The sequence below is a fragment of the Planococcus citri genome, chromosome 4 (assembly GCF_950023065.1).
Source record: "Planococcus citri chromosome 4, ihPlaCitr1.1, whole genome shotgun sequence".
NCBI classification, from domain to species: Eukaryota; Metazoa; Arthropoda; class Insecta; order Hemiptera; family Pseudococcidae; genus Planococcus; species Planococcus citri.
The window spans coordinates 6,766,682-6,782,879 of NC_088680.1; the positions used below are offsets into that span (position 1 = coordinate 6,766,682).

General features: G+C 35.0%; 1 protein-coding gene across 1 annotated transcript; it reads left to right on the forward strand.

Moving 5' to 3' along the window:
* Positions 1 to 587: 587 nt before the first annotated feature.
* Positions 588 to 15,937, forward strand: LOC135843771 (fibroblast growth factor receptor 2-like). Its single transcript, XM_065361783.1, has 13 exons — positions 588 to 720; positions 818 to 1,012; positions 1,126 to 1,250; positions 1,390 to 1,534; positions 1,617 to 1,682; positions 10,483 to 10,603; positions 10,677 to 10,770; positions 10,882 to 11,116; positions 11,273 to 11,538; positions 14,887 to 15,080; positions 15,151 to 15,291; positions 15,405 to 15,510; positions 15,584 to 15,937. The coding sequence occupies exons 1-13, from the start codon at positions 615 to 617 to the stop codon at positions 15,698 to 15,700; spliced, it is 1,911 nt and encodes a 636-aa protein (XP_065217855.1). The 5' UTR covers positions 588 to 614; the 3' UTR covers positions 15,701 to 15,937.
* Positions 15,938 to 16,198: the final 261 nt, after the last annotated feature.

A 16,198-nucleotide genomic window follows, 5' to 3' on the forward strand; every position in this document is an offset into this window, starting at 1 on the left:
TCATTGGGTGGCCATTTGGCTATGCACTTACATCTTGAAAAATGCCTGCTAAAAGTTCCCCCGTAAGATTGATTGTTTCTAAAATTACAAGATATTTTCATAATGGCGATTAATTTCCACAGAGCACTTATAAAAATACGAATTCCAAGACTGGTGATGTTACATTGGATTATTTAAGTAGGTTTGATACCGGATGGTATTCGTGCTTAGATCTGTCGACAGAGGGATACCCAAAGGTCACTCGCAGTATTTGGTTGGAAGTCAGATGTGAAGGTAAGATGAACTAAGTTTTTCCCTTAAATCATCGAATGTTTTTGTCAGTACGAATGTTGTCATTGAATGAAAAAATGATCAGAAAATATTTCTCATTGAAAAACTGTATCTTTGATGCCAGCAATCAAAACGTTCTACATTGTTCAATTTTCATCTAACGATTTTTTTAAAAAAAAAGAATCATTTCAAATGATACTTGAGTAATGAAGTAGGTTCTCGAAATTCTTTTTTTTTCAAATTCGTGAAAAGTTCAGATGGGTAATTATTATTTGAAAAAAAAACAGCTGTAAAGACATCTATAATTCTTAGGTAATAAAAACAAATATCACACGAAACAGCAGATGGAAAAAATTCAGAATGGTATAGCACCACCTTACCTTATTATGAAGAGGATTTTCAATGTAGAAGAAGGGCGAGATACTCTATCCTTGGAAATTTGTGCAAGAGGTACTCGCATTAGGTACTTTATTCTGTGGAAAAAGGTGGAAAATTAGGTAAGCACAGCACACAAGTACATTTCAACAATTTTTTTTTTCTTGAGTAGGATATCCGAAACCAAAATATAATATAACATACGTAACGAATCACCGGGAAACCTATCTACAAGACTTTGATTCTTATGGAATGATCAGCTTGAGAATTCCAATAATTGAGCTAAATGTTCCAACAACTCTTTCCTTTTTTGTGTGCAATACAAATGGCTGCATTAATGATACCATTCACTCTATTCATGTAACTGGTGAGCCAATACAGAAAGTTTAAAACATTTAAACCATGTTGAAATTTGATAATTCCTTACTTCGATAAGTATATTACCTACATGCATTATAATTAATAATTATAATCATTCAGGAAACCGTATTGTACTAGAAGAAACTCCGAATCAAGCTATATTGTACCTATGCTGTTATGATGAACTCAACCCGAACTGGAATGTAACATGGTTCGTTAATACCACAAGAAGAACGACAATTACAGTAAGATAATAAAACCCATTTTAAAATGACCTTCCCTCCTCGTCCATCATTTTAAAAAAACGTAGAATAAGAGATTTGAAAACAATTCCAAATACTTCGTGAAGTATTCAATTTTATTTTGCTTTATTGAAATCAACAGGAGGTGTTTCGAATTCAATCGGGAGTGGTTGTTTCCTATCCAATACCTGAAATCACGTATCTAGATGAAGGCTTTTACGAATGCCGAAAGCTACAGAATTCAAAATGGATGAGTATCGGTGTTTTTCACTTGAAAATATGGAATGGTGACTAAAAAAAAAACAATAATCGAGTTCATATGTACCTACTCCAGTCCAACTTACTGATTTATCATTTACATTTCCACAGACTCTACACCGGCCATACTTTCTGCTGAACATGGCTCAAGTTTTACCAACCAGACAACCACCAATGGTGAGAATGCACTTCGATCCGATTCTATGTAGTTCCATGTCCAACCTGGGTCCCATCCAAGTCTCGTCTATGTCCCATCTGAATTTCATCTGGGTCCCTTCTAAGTCCCATCTATGTCTCATCCACGTCTCATCTGTGCCCTATCTGGGTCCCTTTTAAGTCCAACCTGTGTCCCATCAAAGTCCTATCTGGGTCCCTTCCAAGTCCCATCTGCATCCCATCTGGGTCACTTATAAGTCTCCAAGTCTCATATACATTCCATGCACGTCCCATTTGTGTCCCTTTCAAAGTCCCGTCCACATCCCATTTGGGCCCTGTCTAGGTCCCTTCCGAGTCCCATCTATGTACATCCCATCCACGCCCCATATAGGTCCCATCTTTGTCTCATCCACGTCCATCCACGTCCCATCAAGGTCCCATGTAGGTTAGGTAACACATCTGGATAGATACATATACCTACCTACCTACATATTTGTGCGTGCAAATATAAATCGAATAACATAACAATCAAATTGAATTCTTCAATATCATAAATAATCAGTACGTATGTACCTATGTACTTGCACAGCTTTTTATGACTCAATACTGAAATAAATACATTATAAATTAATGTAGTTACTGAGTGCATTAAAATACGGGAATTTCGGCTTATAGGAATTGAGTACAGAAATCAATCCATTTTCAGTTTGGGAATTGTTAAGTTAGAGTGCTGGGGTAGTTGCAAAAATGGGGTAATTGCAAAATTGTGACCTCATGCAAAGAAATATCAATTTTCTGGTGGTGCCAACTAGAGGATGCCGAAGTAACAACCTTTACTGACATATTCACCTGGTCACAACTCGCGGGGTTCAACTTGTCGCTCCGTAGCAAACACTTTTATCGAAGCATGTTGAAACCACTCATAAGTAAAGTGAGAGGTGTTTTTTTAAAAAAAATGCATGTGAAATAGAAACAACTGTCGATTTATCTGGAATTTTCACGATTTAGGGTCATGAAGGATTAAAGTTTAAGGTGAGATACCTATCGCAATTTGATTTTTTTTTTCATTTTGGTCGTAAATTACGTTTTTGCAATTACCCCAGAAAAAACCGACTCGGGGTAATTGCAAAAACGATTTTTTTAAAAATTTTTGCACTTACCACAAATATTTTTTTGCCCTAAATAACTTGAAAATGGTTCGAAATTACAAAAAAAATAAACTTCCACGGTCACATGATGAGTTACATGTTAGAGAAGAGATTAACAGTTTTACTGAATTTTAAAATTACTTATTGCTTCTTTTTAATGTTTTACTCATAAATTTGACGAAAAATGTATTTCTATGACGAGTTTTTTTCATAAAAAACATCAGAAATGATCAATAGTTGGTTTTTTGCTGATTTTAGCGAGTTTTAAAAAAAAATACCTTTTCAACATTTTTTCACTCCCCCAAAATTTTTTTGGGAAGTGGGAAATTTATCGAATTTTTTACCGAATCAAGACCACGAATACATCATAAAAGTTGGCAAATAACACGTAGAATGCAGTGAGTGTGTTGAAAATGCAAAAAAATAAAAAAATAAAGAAAACATCGCCCACTTTTGCATTTACCCCATGTTGGGGTAAATGCAAAAGTCGATTTTCAAATTTTCAAATTGCAATTTTCTCCGCGATTTGTGGACCAAATTGTACCAAAATTTTGCCATTGATAGAGAACCTCCTGAAGTATAAGTGGTACAAATAATAGTCTTCTCACAGCGCTCTCTCAAAGTGTCACTAATCAAAAAGTGCTTTGCAATTACCCCACTCTACCTTACCATTTATTTTGATGTAACCAGTGTAACCTATCTACTTGTTACGTTAGGTAGGTAGGTATTAATGCAGAGAGTGCATAGAATAATTTCACAAGTACATCTCAATGGTAACAATTGCCAAGCTAAGAACGGATTGAGTTCTCTATTCAGTTCCTGTACCTATAAAAATTTCCATGTTTTTATGCACCGAGTACATACCTATCATTTCTTTCAGACCCAATGATCCGGGACGACGACATCAATTTTGAGTCTGGATATCCTGGCGGTGGTATCAGTATTAGAAATCAGCGTTCATCCACAACCATAGCCACCCCCACTACCACAAAAACCACCCGCACCAACTCAAAAACCACCCCCTCTACCACCACAATTAATAACCCTTCCATCTCAATTACTTCCTCTACAACTCGCTCCACTCCTACAAATTCTTCTAGCACCAGCTTTTTTCAATATTATTGAGTACCTATATTGTCGATTAGTCAGTTGTATTGGTCATTTTTCATCCGACCCACAATGGGCTGTGAGCACTCTCAAAACGCCTGTAATTCAAAAACTTACAATGAACCCTAAAACAATGGTACAATGATATCCTCCCTTATGTTTTTGGGGTCGCAGAATACGAATTTGACAATATTTTTTTTGTCAGGGTGAGGGGTGAGCGGGTGAGGGAGGTGAAAAATTCAAAATTTGGCAATAATGATTTGTGATATATCTAAATGTATTTTTTTGAGGATGTAGATCACGAATCTGACAATATTTTTTTCGTAGGGGTGAATGGTGGGGGATGAAGGGGCGAAAAATTCAAAATTTGACCTAATGATGTGTGATATGTCTAAATGTACGTTTCCGAGGGTGTAGGAGGGGTGAAGGGAGGGGAATGAAGAATTTTCTGTTGATGGAGCCGTCAAAGTCCCAGTAAGAAAAAATTTGTAACATTTCAACAAAATTCACTATTATTTTTCACTACAATTGACTGTGGAGGTTATTGGGTCTCTTTCGGTCAAAAATGACAATTGACATCTTGAAATACAGTATCTCAAGTATTGCCAGCCACTGGAATTCCCTGTGCATCTACGTCCAAAAATTTGATCTATTCCAATTTATGCAGTCGAGTTGGCAAAAACGGAGTTTTAAGATAATTTATCTCTTATAATCACTTTATAAAAACTAAAATTGAGTAAATTGATGAAAAGTACTTACTTTCAGTTGAATTATTCATACTTGGTACATTTCGACATATCACACATCTGTATGGTTGAATTTTGAATTTTTCACCGTTTTTACCACCTTCATCCCCCACCAATCACCCCTACGAAAAAAATATTGTCAGATTCGTGATCTATACACCCTCAAAAATACACATTTTGACATATCACACTTCATTATTGTCAAATTTTGAATTTTTCACCTCCCTCACCCCTCACCCCTACAAAAAAATGGTCCAATTCGTATTCTGCGATCCCAAAAGCATAAGGGAGGATATCATTGTGCCATTATTTTAGGGTTCATTGTAGGTTTTTGGTAAAGTCGGGTGGCTTTGAAACATCCATTAGGCTTGGTAATAGGTACCTGCCACTGATCTTATTCATCGTTGATACACTCACAATAAGTACCCACCCACCTACCTATCTGTGTAGCTAATATCGCGAACCGTGAGTTCAAGTCATTTTGGAGTCTCCACCGACTTTTTGAAAATTCCTATACAGCCTCCGGCAGATTTTAGAAATCTGAAAGGGTACCCCCGGATAAGATAGGCAAAATGCCCTTAACCTCGGATTTCGATGAAACTCACAGGGTATGTTTAGTACCCCCAAAAAATAATTTTGGGCCCATAGCCCGCTCCCCACCCCACCCCCCTCAGCCAGGGGGGCCAAAAAACGCGTTTTTCAGGGGGAAAATTCTGCATCAGCGCGTGTTTGAGATAAATTTATTCTGTAAACGAATATAGTTAGAGGATACATGGGGGTACCTCCCTGAATTTTTTCAGAATTTTTCATCGCATGGGGGGAGAAGGGGGGACAAAAGAAAACTTTAAATCGACATTACTCCGGAACGAAAAAACATACCAAAACGATTTTTTCGTCAAATATGTATCTTTAGGTCTACTTTCTATAGAAATCATCACCCGGCCGTTTGGAGTGGTGGGTCAAGCTCAAAAGCTCAAAAAACTCTCAAAAAACCACGTTTTTTACGTTTTTCTCCAAAAATATGGACAAATAGCCGAAATCGAAAAGAACCAAGTTGTTCAGCGTGAAATTTTACCTCAGAATGTGTAATTTAAAATTCATTTATACCGCGCGATCCTAAAATTACACGCGCAGAAGTATTTTTGCTTATATCAAGATAGCAGAAAGGGTATTTCTGGGTAAAATAGGTGAAATGCCCCTGTCTTCGGATTTCCGAAATTTTGATGAAACATTGTTGGGTAACTTTAAAAAACATGTTGGAGCCAAAAAAATTCCCCCCCGCCCCACCTCCATTGCACACAATAGCGAAAAAACGCTTTTTATCGGGGGGAAAAAATCATGTTTCAACGAGTTTTGAAAAAAAATCTGTAGGTATTCACTAAAAATACTTGAAGAAGATATCATTCTAGCAAAGTGATTTTTTTTCAAAAATTGTTGGTACCTCTGGAGGGAGATATTGACAAAAAGAAAGTTTGAAACCGCCGTATCTCCAAACATAATTCAAGCACATGATTTTTTTTCAAAAATACATCTGCCTGCATGGGTACTATAATTGGTATTTTTTTTCAAATTTTCCCTCCAGTTGGACCATCTTCAAAAACTCAAAAAACACTCAAAATTGTGTTTTCTGTGTCACGGCACCACCAAAAAAAAGCGATCAACGAGTTTTGAAACAAAAATTCTGAATTCACTCAAAATATACGGAGGAGACAGTATAATGAAAGTACATATTTGAGATTCTGCGTCGATCTATGTTATTGTCGTCAAAATCCAAGGCCACTTTTTAGGTTCCACAGAGCGATTGAAAATTTGCAAATCTTTTTTTTTTTTTTGGGGGGGGGGGGGGTATGTATTAGTAGTTGGTGTTTTGAAAATATTTTCTTCGCGAATGTTTCGCTTTAATGACGAAAAAATGTTGAAAAATTATGTCTGAAACTGAAGAAATATTTTAGAACGCAGTGATGCCAACATTTTAGGTTTCAAAAACTTGAGAAAAATTGCCAAAAATTTCTAAATTTTTTGCAATTTTTCGAAATTGGCAATAAAAATCAAAAATAATTGCATAGAATGGACGCAGAATCTCAAATAATTTAATTTGGCACTGGGTCGTCATTTTTCTCAAAACAAATTGGGTACAGGGGCTACAGTAAAAATAACACGGTTTTCTCAAAAATACCTCAACTTTGAAGGCTCATGTTTTCCCTTTAGGGGCACTTCTGGAGCTAGAATTTTTCTTTACAACTTTCAACTCAAAATGACGGTTCTTTCTGAAATTGGTAAAAATCCACAATTTTTTCCCCTATTTTTCGCGATCCACCTAATCTACTACAAGGGAGGTATGTAAGTAACTCACATAAAAATTTAATAATCGACACCAAAAAGAAACCTTACTGCTAGTTTTGAGTTAGTTGCATGCTGGTCTCCAAAAACAATAGAAAACCAACTAACTTTTTGATACTTCAATTTTGGGGCCATAGGCAACCCACTCGCCCAATTTTGGGGCGGAAGAAGATTGACAATATGGGTATCGTTATCATACGAATCGAACTCTCTGAACACAAATACGAAGTTTTATTTACACTTGGACCCTTCAAACGGTCACATTGGGGAGAGGGGTGGCCCAAAAACGAAATTTTTTGTGAAAAATAATTCGTTATAGCGATATTTACGCCATGCAACTTCTTAATCAAGGTTTTCTTGAATTGCAAATACTTTTCAAGTACATAAATTGGTATCTAACTCAAAACTATCAGAAAGGGTTTTTTTGTCGATCATCAAATTTTAGTAAGTATTTTGAGTGAATACAGATTTTTTTTCAAAACTCATTGAAACATGATTTTTTCCCCCCGATAAAAAGCGTTTTTTCGCTATTGTGTGCAATGGAGGTGGGGCGGGGGGGAATTTTTTTTGGCTCCAACATGTTTTTTAAAGTTACCCAACAATGTTTCATCAAAATTTCGGAAATCCGAAGACAGGGGCATTTCACCTATTTTACCCAGAAATACCCTTTCTGCTATCTTGATATAAGCAAAAATACTTCTGCGCGTGTAATTTTAGGATCGCGCGGTATAAATGAATTTTAAATTACACATTCTGAGGTAAAATTTCACGCTGAACAACTTGGTTCTTTTCGATTTCGGCTATTTGTCCATATTTTTGGAGAAAAACGTAAAAAACGTGGTTTTTTGAGAGTTTTTTGAGCTTTTGAGCTTGACCCACCACTCCAAACGGCCGGGTGATGATTTCTATAGAAAGTAGACCTAAAGATACATATTTGACGAAAAAATCGTTTTGGTATGTTTTTTCGTTCCGGAGTAATGTCGATTTAAAGTTTTCTTTTGTCCCCCCTTCTCCCCCCATGCGATGAAAAATTCTGAAAAAATTCAGGGAGGTACCCCCATGTATCCTCTAACTATATTCGTTTACAGAATAAATGTATCTCAAACACGCGCTGATGCAGAATTTTCCCCCTGAAAAACGCGTTTTTTGGCCCCCCTGGCTGAGGGGGGTGGGGTGGGGAGCGGGCTATGGGCCCAAAATTATTTTTTGGGGGTACTGAACATACCCTGTGAGTTTCATCGAAATCCGAGGTTAAGGGCATTTTGCCTATCTTATCCGGGGGTACCCTTTACACAAATGGAGTTGTAAGCTGAAATTGATTCTGTAAAATAATATTTCAATAGGTACCTATGCCATGAAGTCCACTGTAGGCGGATGTATGTATGTAAGCCATTTCAATCCGTTTTGAAGCCTCCAGCAAATTTTTATAAACTTCTGTTTGTCAAAAAATGTCGCAAAACCTGTAGTACAGTTTGTAAAGCACTTTATGGGGGTAAACCCAAACAGAATTGCTAACAACGATTTTTTTGCTTCAAAATGTCTAGGAGGGTGTCCTAAACAACATATCGCACTCCGGAGTAATAAGATTACATCACAAAAAATTGATTTTGACATTTTTGCATTTTTGGGGTTTGTATGACCTCCCTCAACCAAAAATAACACTGTGAGTTGGGTACATTATCTAGATCTTGTAAATGGCCTAATCATCCATTTCAGCAGTGGATTACTCGATAACCGCGATACCTACCAAAATGGAACTTTTTCTCATGATTAGGGGTTTTAAAAAGCTTTTTGGTGATATCATAAAAATCAGTTTTGCCTCTTTTTTTCGTACAAAAAATTAGCTCAAAAAGTTTTGAAACGTAGTCTTTATATCGTTCCGACTCTCAAAAATCCTGAAAAAAATATATTATAGACAACTGTTCATGCTGAACAACATATTAAAAAATTGGAATGGTAACATGTTGCAAAGTCGATTTAAAAAAATTTTAAGTTTGCGAAAAAATGCTATTTTTTAATTTAAAACTTGAAAAAAAGAGTTAATAAGTGAAGTTGACCCATTTGACCCCTATTTTTTACGTATCTGTTGAAAAAGTTGAAAAAACCCCTTCAAGTCAAAATTCCAACAACATTGCAAGTTGTTTGGAGTTATAAATAAGGTACATCTTAAAAAACTCCGCCTTTTTTGAGTAAATTTTGTACATACAAAGTGTTAACAAACAGTTTTGATTGTTTTGAATGTTTGTCAGATAGAAATAGTCACAAGAAGTTCATTTTTTATTGGTTTGTACCGAATGGAAAATTTTTTTTAAATTGATCACTTTTCAGAAAAATGAATTTTCATAATGAATGCAATGAAACGTCGGTATAACACACTCGATAAATGTTGAGAAACGCTAGAATTACAAACGACTTCAAACTAGCATTGAAAAAAACATACCAATACATTTGAATGTATTTTTTCCCAACTTGTTTACGTTTTAACGCCAACGATTGGTGAAAAAAAAAAACACCCAAGGGAAGGAAAAAAGCAACCGTACTTTTTTCTTCCCTGGTTGCTTTTCTCCTTACCTAGGGAAGGAGAAAAGCGATCAAGTATTTTGTTAATTATTCACTCAAATCGGTTTGTTTCATTGCATTTAGGTACATATTATGAAAAATGTCTTACAATGCAAGAATCGAACTGGAATTTTACGTATTTCGTGCATTTGCTTCACTCGCTTCGCTCGTTCAGCAATCAGATGCACTCAATACGTAATGGCTCGATCCAGTTTGACTCTTGTATACTAATATACTATTGCACATAATGAAATTTTAGTTTTTTGAGAAAAACTCAAAAACTAAGGACTCTAGAAAAAAACTAACGACACTATGTCGATTGGAAATTTAATTCTCTACAACTTTGTTAACATGACATTTTTTTGGACGCTTCCTTTTGCCTCCACATCAACTTTAAAAAAAGGTTATACATAACTCAAAATGTTTTCCAAACATTGAAATATTTCCTCTTTAATAAAATTGAATTTCGAATGTTGATACCTATCTTGAAAATTTTCAACAAAACCAAAATAATTTTGAATGTAACATTTAAAAAAATGTTAATTATGTTCAGAATTTTGTTCTTGTTTTTTTTTTCAATTATTTTTTTACTGCTTTGAATAAAGCCAAGTATTCAATGTTACTTTAGAAAAAAAACAAAAAAAAAATAATGAAACCAAAATAGGTAGGTAAATTAAAATGTTATTTTCTAAACATTCAAACTGGATTTAGAACTTTGGTCTTGTTTTACTTTTTTTCCAATTTTTATTTTTCATAAAACCAAAAATATGCTGCGAAAATATTTTTCATTTTGAGGTGTGGAGGGGCGGCACAAATTTACTCAATTTACTGCCCACAGGCGGCAAAACCCTAAATCCGCCTGTGGGTAAGCTTCACATTCATAAGATAAGTAATGACATTTTATAAATGATTTCATTAAAGAATCCTCTCAACCTGCATTTGGAAAAAATGACATGATAATGAAGATATTGGTCACCGCGCTAGGAGTGATATTAATAATTACAGTAATATGTGGCATACTTTTTTTCTGCAAATACAAAAAGTAAGTAAGCTAAAACTTTCTTACGATTACCTACCTATTTCAAATTCTAAACTTGTGACAATTAAATACGTAGAGAAATGAGACAAGTCGCAGAAATGACACAATTGGTGAAAAGGATTGTAGTAAAGAAACAAATCATCATCGATGAAGATTTTCCCGATGTTTTGGTACGTATCTAGACGCATACAAAAATATTAATAACCTACCTATATAAAAACATATTAACTTACCCAGATTGTTGAATCTGACTGAAAGAAACCGATTACTATTATTTCCAGAATATGCCTGTCGTTTCGATCGTACCTTTGAAAGCTGGTATAGTGAAAAACGGCATGGTTTCGGTAGGTGAATATGAAATGTCATTAGATGAACATTGGGAATATCCTCGACAAAATTTACGCTTGGGGGACACTTTGGGTGAAGGCGAATTTGGGAAAGTAGTGCAAGCCGAGGCGAATGATATTTGGAAACGTGGAAATGACCTTGTAACAGTGGCAGTGAAAATGCTCAAGGGTTAGTCCTTATACCTACCTTATGTTAGATTATCGCTTAAATAAGAACAGCTTTATCAATATAAGTACATACTTAAATCACCTAATTTATGAATATTGAAGTGAATATGTAAGTAGTTGTACACTAATCAATAATTTTCTCATAACTTGAATTCAGATGATCACATGGACTCAGACATGATAGACTTGGTATCTGAAATGGAATTGATGAAATTACTCGGAAGTCACCAAAACATCCTTCGACTTCTCGGCTGCTGCAGCCAAGGAGGACCATTGCTTGTAATTACAGAATATGCTCGAAATGGAAACCTCAAGAATTTTCTTCGAAAACATCATCACCAATCCACGAAAATAGAAGAAAGTACTCTCTTGACATATGCTCGTCAAATTGCGCAAGGAATGGTTTATCTGTCTTCAATAAAAGTGTGTACCTATTCAACATTTTTCACCAGATAGAAACTTATGATCAGCAGACAGTCCAATAATTGTATTTTCATCTAAAAATTTTCTGTTCAAAGTCAACCAAGGCAAACAATTAGTTGACTTTGAGTATAAACTGCAAATTTTCTACTCAGAGTGTACTATTATGATGGATTTCCCTACATCGTACCACATTATACAGATCACACTTGCAATTGAATCAGTCATTTCGAAAACCCCATTCTGAACCTTTTTAAAATTTTTCAGGAAATGAAAAAAACTGTTTGTGCGCTTTATTTTCATGGTATAACAGTAAACTTGTGCAGTAATCGATAGGTCTTATGATTACAAATATTTCTGTACCTTTACCAGAACTTGAAGTTCTGTAGGCTGCGAGCAATTCCATTGTGAAAATGTGGAGTTATGGGGTTTTCGAAATGACTTTTTTTTTAAAACCTGAAAAGTGACACGTAATCCTAGAAAATCCAGTAACTACAATACCCAAAATGATTGAGTATGGATTTTCATTCATTTATTGAAGTTATACCTGCAATCTACGACTCAATTAATGTAATGTAATAAAGAAGCAACAAAAATGTTATCCATTTCGCGGCATAAATTAAAAAATTGAATTACGTTGATGTTCATGAAATTAATGTTCTTTGTTTGTCTTATAAAAAAATGATTTCAAAAACCCTGTAAATGCAGGAGTTATGGGGTTTTCGAAATGACAAACGCTGAAATATGCATTTTTGAGCTACCTTCCAACTTTATCCGATAGAGCTCGCAAAGCACTATCAGAATCAGTGAAAAACATAAAAACCCCTTAAATGGTGATTTATGCACTGAAAAAAATAAATGGTAATCACTCACCGAAAATATGGTAATGAATACTCCAAAATATGGGAAAATCCTATCAGGGTCAAAATCGGGTAATGAGTACTAGATTGGCGATGTTCTCAGTACATGGAGGTAAAGTAGTTATTACATTAATTGTTGATATAGGTTCCCTTGCAAGATGGTAATGAACAACATTTCTGAACTACAAAGTATGTGAATGGTTACTATACGGTGGTAGTCAGTGTATGCCCACGCGGTATTGAATATCATACTTTGATTTGCTCACAACTTGGAAGTAGAGTAATGGTTACCATACCATGGTACTACTTCCCATTTTGAGACTGTATTGAATACTTTGTACGTAGGAGTAGGGCAAGCGGTGAAAGAAGCACTGATTATTCTTATTTAATTAATTAAATTATTAAAAATGAAATTAAAAAAAAAAAAATCACATATATCATGAAGATGTAATTTTTCTGATCATTTTGATATTTTTCATTTTCGAATCCGATCTAACAAATTTTCTGCCTTCATCGGGGATCGAACCTACAACCCTACAATATTCCTACACCTAAATCCATTACCCTAGCAACCTAGCTACCACAGTACACATTCGATTCACCCATGAAGTGAGCATACAGTATCAAGATTTCTAAACGGTTTTTTAAATAAGACTGTGATTTGATCTCTTCGTAATATTTTAATGTTGTATTTGTACTGTAATTAGTATAAAGTGTAAACAAAAAGAGCCAAATGGCATTTAATGCTTCGTTGATCTGTGACAACCTTGTGATGAGATCCGCAGTAATTTAACATACTATTTCTATCTTATTGAATTTTTTTTGGGTCAAAATTATAGATTTATGGAGGATAACAAATTTAAAAGCAGTCCGGCTTCTCCAGCATACGAAATATGGAGCAATTGCATCCCCCTCCGATCCTCGGTGACATTCTCAGGATCATTCTGAAGCAAACTTATTGCCAAAAAAAAAAGTTTAGTCATACTACTTAACAAAATGGCAGAAATTATGATGGGAAGGTCAGCCTTTCCAACATAAGACTTGTACAAAATTTTTTGAATTGGACAAAGCTATAAATTTTTTGGTCTGCAAAATCAATCAGAAACAGTTTCAAACCGTGTCGAGCAGTTCTGAAACATCCAGCACATTCATTTTATCAAATGGAGCCTCAAAGTACCTACAATTTTCAAGACTTGCAATTTCAATAATGTTTGACTGATTGTAAAAAATCTGAAATTTACTGTGCACAGTAGGTACGTGCTATAATTAATTTACACAGATTTTGTGACATTTTTTGAATGACAGAAATTTTTTTGAAAAAATGATAGTTTCAAACCGTTTTGAGCAGTTCTGAAACATCCAGCAGATTTTTGAAACTCAAAATTTCCACATCATTTCATCAAATGGAGCCTCAAAGTACCTACAATTTTTAAGACTTGCAATTTCCATAATGTTCGACTGATTGTAATTGAAAATCTGAAATTTACTATGCACAATAGGTATGTGCTAAAATTTATTCGCACAGAAATTTTTTTGAAAAAATGATATATGTATTGGCCATGAAGGTCAACAAGCACCAATCTCCAGCTTACATGCTTAAAATGATTTAAACAAGTTTTAATTGGGTTTTGTGGAAAGCTAGAATTTCCAAAAAATAGCTGGAAGCCTCAAAACGACTTGAAGCCATCATCCAGCAGTTGACTTAATAGTGTGTTGAAGTATAGGAGTGAGGAGTGAATTTTGGCTTCAAGTTTTAAAAATTTGCTGGAGGCTCAGGATGATGCAATAATCGACGCGATTGTGGGTGTACAATACAACATCTATGTATTGAACACCGCATTAAGGGATTCACTACCCTGGTATAGGACTGACTACCACATTACGTGAATCGTTACTACGTTATGCTTTTGGGGTTTTGTGCTATACGATCTGGTAGTGATCAACAGACTGATATTGTACAGAATACCAGACTGTTTGGAAGCTGCAAATATGCATAGAAAGTACTGAACATCAAAAGTATAGTTTCCAGACAAAACTGTATGGTACTGAGTACCATCATTTCTGTACTTCCCTACATTATTATAGTAAGGCACTGATCACCATGAAGTAATGTTATTGGGACTCGATACGAAGTACTCATTACTACAAATCAGGGATGGGGAGTTATAATATGAAGGTAGTAAGTCCTGTGAACATGGTTATGAGTCCTTTACAAACTTGATAGGACTCATTACCATACTTTACAGTACTTACTACACGATGTTAAAAATTTTGAAGTGATTGTTACATGAAGTATGGTACTGTGTCTTGGAAAAGCAGTACTCGTTACAAGATTATATGGCAATCACTTCAGTTACTGCAATTCATAGTACCTGCTACCATAACTCGAGGTAGTGATTACCATATTTCAAAAATTATTTTTTTCAGTGTGGGGTTTTCGAAATGACTGATTCAATTACGAGTACATATTATTTTTATATTCGTTCAATAGTGTATTCATCGAGATTTGGCGGCTCGCAATATCCTTGTAACAGCTGAGTACACGATGAAAATAGCCGATTTTGGCCTCGCCAGAGATGTGAGACAAACCGAATACTACAAGAAGACATCAAAGGGTCGACTACCCATAAAATGGATGGCACCAGAAGCTTTATTTCGTAACCGATATACAACGCAATCTGACGTGTAAAATGAAAACTACCATTATTACCATGTACTAGAAAATGAAGAGAAATTTACACTCAAATTTTTTCAGCTGGTCTTTCGGCATATTGCTTTGGGAGATTATAACTCTGGGTGATGATCCGTATCCTTCAATCGAGGATCTTGCTGGGCTACGTAACGCTTTAAAGCAAAATTATCGAATGGAAAAGCCCGCAAATGCATCTGCAAACGTGTAAGTTCAACGATAAATTTATTTCAAATATTTTAATATTTCCTTCAAATACCTACTTACTTGGTGAAAATAAACAATGAATGATAACAAGCTTTTTGGGTGATTCTTTGTAGATACAACTTGATGATGGATTGCTGGAGTTTCGAGCCTGAGAATCGTCCAATTTTCTTGTCAATAGTAGAACGTCTAAAAGAATTATTGAGTGATACTAGGCCTAAGGTATGTTTACATCTGGCTTGGTTAAAAATCTCTCGCAACTTACAATTCTTACTGTGTTGGTTTGGAATTAAAGGTAGTTGATGGGTCTCACCATTCAGAAGATTCAGATGAATCCGACTCACAAAGCGTCATTTCCACAACGGGATCCAGTGAAGACGAAAATGAAATTAGAAAACCTTTTTTGGAATGATCAATTTGATATACCTAGATAGTATTTTGTCAGTATTGTTTCTATTCTCTAGGTATATAAAAAATTATTTGTTTGACCGCAAGGTGGCGCCATACAATAGGTATATCTATTTAGTATAATACATTTATGTAGGTAATTTCATTTATTCTTGGCAAATTTTCAGTGAATATGAAACGTTGGTACGTTTTTTGATATGTACCTACTGTACCTACTTAGGAATATTATCATTCAATTTTATAAAACCACTACAATTATGTATTCATTTCTTGTAGTACATTACCTATATCGTATGCATTGCAATGTAGGTAATTAGATACAGGGTGCGCAGAAATATGGTGTACCTGGGTAATTCTCAGAAAAAAGGTCAATTTTGATGTGCATAATTTTGAAAAATAAAAATCATTTTTTTGGAAAATTTCAAGTGGGAATCATTTGCATAGGTGTCCCAGATCCCTGTTCTAGTGTTGGCCTCAATTCAATCCTCCCCACTGTGGACCC